This window comes from Sinocyclocheilus anshuiensis, unplaced genomic scaffold, assembly GCF_001515605.1.
Source record: "Sinocyclocheilus anshuiensis isolate Anshui unplaced genomic scaffold, SAMN03320099.WGS_v1.1 scaffold328, whole genome shotgun sequence".
Lineage (NCBI taxonomy): Eukaryota > Metazoa > Chordata > Actinopteri > Cypriniformes > Cyprinidae > Sinocyclocheilus > Sinocyclocheilus anshuiensis.
In genome coordinates this window covers 366,624-371,485 of record NW_015558621.1, presented here as the reverse complement: position 1 = coordinate 371,485, position 4,862 = coordinate 366,624, and the positions used below count along the sequence as shown (strand labels likewise).

General features: G+C 33.0%; 1 protein-coding gene across 1 annotated transcript in view; it reads right to left on the bottom strand.

Moving 5' to 3' along the window:
* The window catches only part of LOC107680614 (uncharacterized), a 2,839-nt gene extending 1,450 nt beyond the window's left edge, over positions 1–1,389 (bottom strand). Inside the window, exons 1-2 of the mRNA XM_016476580.1 lie at positions 991–1,389; positions 1–21 (exon numbers count right to left, since the gene is read on the bottom strand). Of these exons, the coding sequence (XP_016332066.1) occupies positions 1–21; positions 991–1,130 (161 nt within the window). The 5' untranslated portion in view covers positions 1,131–1,389. The remainder of the gene's footprint in view (positions 22–990) is intronic.
* Between the last annotated feature and the right edge of the window lie 3,473 nt (positions 1,390–4,862).

Here is a 4,862-nt window from a genome sequence, read left to right as displayed (position 1 = left end):
TTCCTGCTTGAAGAGCTGTGACTGATTTAAAAGGGGGTTACATAAGGAATTGAAATGAATAATAATGAAAATAATGTCAATATGTGATCTGTTCTTGTTATATATTTACTCATTTACACAATAACAGTAGGGAGATTCACAGTGTGTTGAATAACAATTCTCAGTAATTATCTCAGAAAAAAATGCAATATGCAAAACAAAAAGCCATAAATTGGGTGGGAATGTACATATTATACATATTTCTATACATATATACTGAGTTTTTTTTCTGTTACAGGCCACAATGTACAATTTTCCCACTATACTAATGACATATAGTTTCAATTAATCATAATTGCAGAAAGTAGAAAATAAGGAGGAAAGAATTTGAAGGTTGTTATCTTTTTGTAATTAAATAAATGCACTAATAGATAGATAGATAGATAGATAGATAGATAGATAGATAGATAGATAGATAGATAGAAAGACATTTGCATCTGCTGCCCCTGGAAATATAATATTTCTTTTATATTTATTATATAAACTATTATATTTCTATTCAATTTCTATTACCTTTAGAAGTCAAAAACATTTCAAACTGAAATTTTGTCATCTCTGTAAATTCAAGGGACTAACCTAGTAAAATAAAATAAAGGTTTAATGAAAAAAAGTGAATTTCACCTGTACATATTTCAGTGTTATTTTATTTAAATACTATTATACAGTAGTATTTATACATTTAGCTTTTTTTTTTTTTTTTTTAGTTTTTTTTTTTAGTTTTAGTAGTTCTATTGTATGCTTCTGTCATATTCATTTTTTCTTTATTTAGCTTTTTTTTTCATTAAAAAAAAAATATTTTAAAGATCTTAAACTTATTTTATTTCAGTTAGCTGCCAAATCAACATTTCTAGTTTTCATTTAAGTTTTTCAAGGTTTTTATATTTATTTTGTAGCTTCAATGAAAATTGTAATTAATTGTACATATCCTCCAGAGAAAGTTTAAGCACATACCTGTGTGATCCATGGTGCTGATAATGGTTGTGGTGGTAATGATGGTTGTGAGGATGCTGTTGAGGTATGGGATGGTAATGTTTGTACATTTTCACCTCATCCTCTGAGGAGCCACGCACAGGTGTGACGTATCTTTCCATCTCTTATACTTGCTACACTATCGGTATTTAGCTATGTTACTCTGTTGATGCCTCCCTTGTAATTCCTGAAAATTATTTGTTCAGCTCTGATTTGGGCATGTGATCCTTGCAGTGTTTTATGGTCTGTTTAAAATTTGTTGTTAAAGTTCCAGGAATCTGAAGAATGAATGATCTTCTAAATAAATATTTTCAAAAGTGCATCCTTTCACAAGCAGATGTTTCTCCACCAGGCTAGAGCAGCAGGAGTAAAACAAGTTTAATGCTGCCAGGGCTTTCTGTCACCCAATATCCATCTGATTCTGATGTAATGACTCCACACTGAAGTCAGTGAAAACACACCCTCATGGGGAGAACCCAGCTGGAACACAATCGATTGGCTTTGGTGAAAGGACATTGCATTACATGGTATCTGGGTTACATACACAAAATGGTGTGAATGAAATTCACAAGTCTAATCAGTTACATCACAATGGATTTATTGGAAGACATTTATATTCAAAGGCATAGACAAATTGTTTCTTTTCATATGGCATTCTTGTCACATATACTATCACCTATTTACAAACAACATATTTTGCTTTATAATGCCTAAGTGTAATTGACATGGATATTTTGTTAATAACTTTATTATTGTGCATTCATATTTATGACTTCAGAAATCCAATCATCATCGAAAAGGTGATAAAACTTTAAAAACCTATAGGTTATAGCACATGCACCAACTACCCATAAAACATTAGGCCTATATGCATCAGTCAACTTCCATTTCTCATGCTCATGTTCAAAACACATGGAATCTGATAAATAAAGACTAAATAAAAAATGAAGACTGATATATTATTTCACTGGCTGAAGGTTTTCATTCAGGACTGACAGTGTTGGAAAGGTTACTTTGGAAATAATAGGTTACAGATTGCAAGTTACCCTGTTTAAAATGTAATAAGTAGTGTAACTATTTCAATTACTTTATTAAAGTCATGTAACTGATTACATTTGATTACTTTTCTAAATTTCACATTTTTAACTGTTAATCATTTTCAAACATGTAAACCAGACAGGTTTAACCTTAGTGTACTGTATACTGATCAACACTGATTACTGTCAGACTTTCACAATCCTTCATCACTTGAATTAAGATTATAATCATTTAATTTTAAAGCACAGCTACCACAAAATCAGGCCCTCTTTTTGCTTTGAGATCATACTGAGGTTAAATACAAATTTAAAACCATAACAAGAAATAGTTTGATAGCCTACTGTTTTTTAAATCAAATATTTGCATAGTTATGACTGGAAACACTGGCCTTTAACAATGCCTTGGGGAACAAAACTGTTATTCTTAAGTAGCCTAATACATAGGCCCTATACATAAACCCAAATAGAAAATAAAACCGTTATCAAATAAGCATGTGTCCCATTCTGTGTCCTAAACTCCTGAAACATTGATGTGTCATATATTAGAGCAGTCAGTGCAATTTATGAAAGAAGTCAATTAAATTTGGGTGTGTGAAAAAAAAATCAGATTTGTAATCGTTAATATTTTCATAAGTAACTGTAATTTAATTAGGCCTACACATTTTTTCTAAGTAACTGTAACTGATTACAAATACATTTATTTTGTAATTAAATTACGTAATTAGTTACATGTAACTAGTTACTTCCCAACACTGAGGACTGATAGGATTTAGGCTATTCATGAGCAAATGGACTTTACTTTAAGAATGTCATGTGATTAATGTGAGACCGGTGCCATCTAGTGGCAACTTTCGAATGAAAACCCAGGCCCAAAATATGCAGGTCTTTCCACCCGTTTCCACATTCGTCACATTAAGAGCTTCATTTTACGAAAAATAAATAAATAACACACCGTGTTGTGATGCAAAATGGCACGATGGAGTACAATAAAACGAGACAATGATATATTAGCAGCAGTGGGTCGGAAAGTTACTGTATGATGATGACGAATCTGCGAAGTCATTTCCAAAAGCTATCGCACAAATGACGACAGCTGCCAAGAATAATAAATTAGTCTTTAAGAATTAAAAACAAGTTCTATCATTTACATCAATTTGGGAGATTAAATACTGTTTCTTAACTCTGATGATGCAAAAACTTAATCCCAAAACGATTGTGTGTATTTTGCAGTGTAATATAAAACCGTTTAACAGATTAATTGGTGTTTACTAAATGAGCACTGAAAGCATTCGTCACTAAACAGGTTTATACTGGCCCATGATGAAATAAACAGGCAATCTACTGGTATTTCGTGTTTTTTAAGCGCATTCGTGTTGCCCATCCCCCTTCCCTTCACACTGTCCCGATGTGACCGTCAGCAGCCTCAGCACAAATACCAGAGAGGAGACGTGCTTGAGGTCTCGTTTGCCCCGCACCCATTCTTTCGGTGTGATAAAGATACGATTTCAGCTTCTGAATTCAGTTTAAATCTACCTTTATTCATTTGTATCGGAAACGGTTTACAAGTGAGTAAAAATAACGTTACAGCACACATTTACTCACACAGCCTAAGTTCACGACTAGATCAAAACAAAAACATTGGTCAGAATCTCTTAATTTATCATGATGGGCCATTTATTTAACCTTCTAAAGTATAATGTATATGTCTTGACCTCCAAAAAAAGCTTAAATGTTTTCGCATAACTTTCCATCTGGATTAAACTAGAACATTCTGGCATTTAGTCCAAAAATGTTAAACGCATGCGCATTGGGGCACTACAGTAAAAAGAAAACAAGATCCGTGCACTAAAGCCGGTTTGAGCCGGATTGAAAGAGGGGGCTTGTATTACCCATGTTGTATTCTTCCGCACTGCGCTTCTGACGTCATTGTTGTTTGAAAAGTGCGTTTGTGAATCACTCTGAGTTTCTGGGCAGCTGTGACCGTTAAAGCGTGTATTGTGGGGGAATTCCTTTTATAAAATTTCCCATGTCACCTGCTTTTAAATTTGGTGAACTTTTGCTTTCTAGTTCGACTTTCTGTCTTATATGAGGTGTTTACACAACGTTTAATACACAATGTATAATAAAACCATGATATTTTGTTTTTGATTGCATACACATTTTCACCTATAACAATATTCATGAATGTTCATAGCAACATATATTGTCTGGTTTATATAGCTCTGAAACAAACAAAAAAATCAATCAAGATTCTTTTGAGGGGAACTATTTTTCATCACACGGCGGAAGGAACTGAAACCGACCGCCTCACAGCGGTCTATAAAAACCGAGGCCACAACAAAGCGCGTCACGACGGGTTGAGGCGCTAAGAAAGGCAGGGAGCTTTCGTTGATTTGGTGATGTGATTGCGTATTATTCGGTTTTATTTTTTTTTTTTATGATAATTTAGAGGCACTGTTCTTTGACAACTTTTTTCGCCCTTATTCTTATACTTTGTTGCAGTTTACTATATTAAGGCTTTCTACTAATAACAATTAGCTTGAAGAAGATTTGATGAAAGCTGTTTTTTTAAGTGAAAGTGCCTTTTTTTTTTTAATAAATAATTGACTAACGTTAAGCTGTTTCTAACAGAAAAGACAAACAATGAAATATGTAATTTATGAGACGGAAAATGTAACGTTATCGCTTATTTTACTAAGTTAGCTAACGGTAATGTTTAACCAGCTGGCTAATAGCTAAAGCAAAGGGCAGCTATGACCATGTTATCTTATTTTATTAAGCGAGTTTTACGTATATTCTTCTTTCAACGAGGTTTTT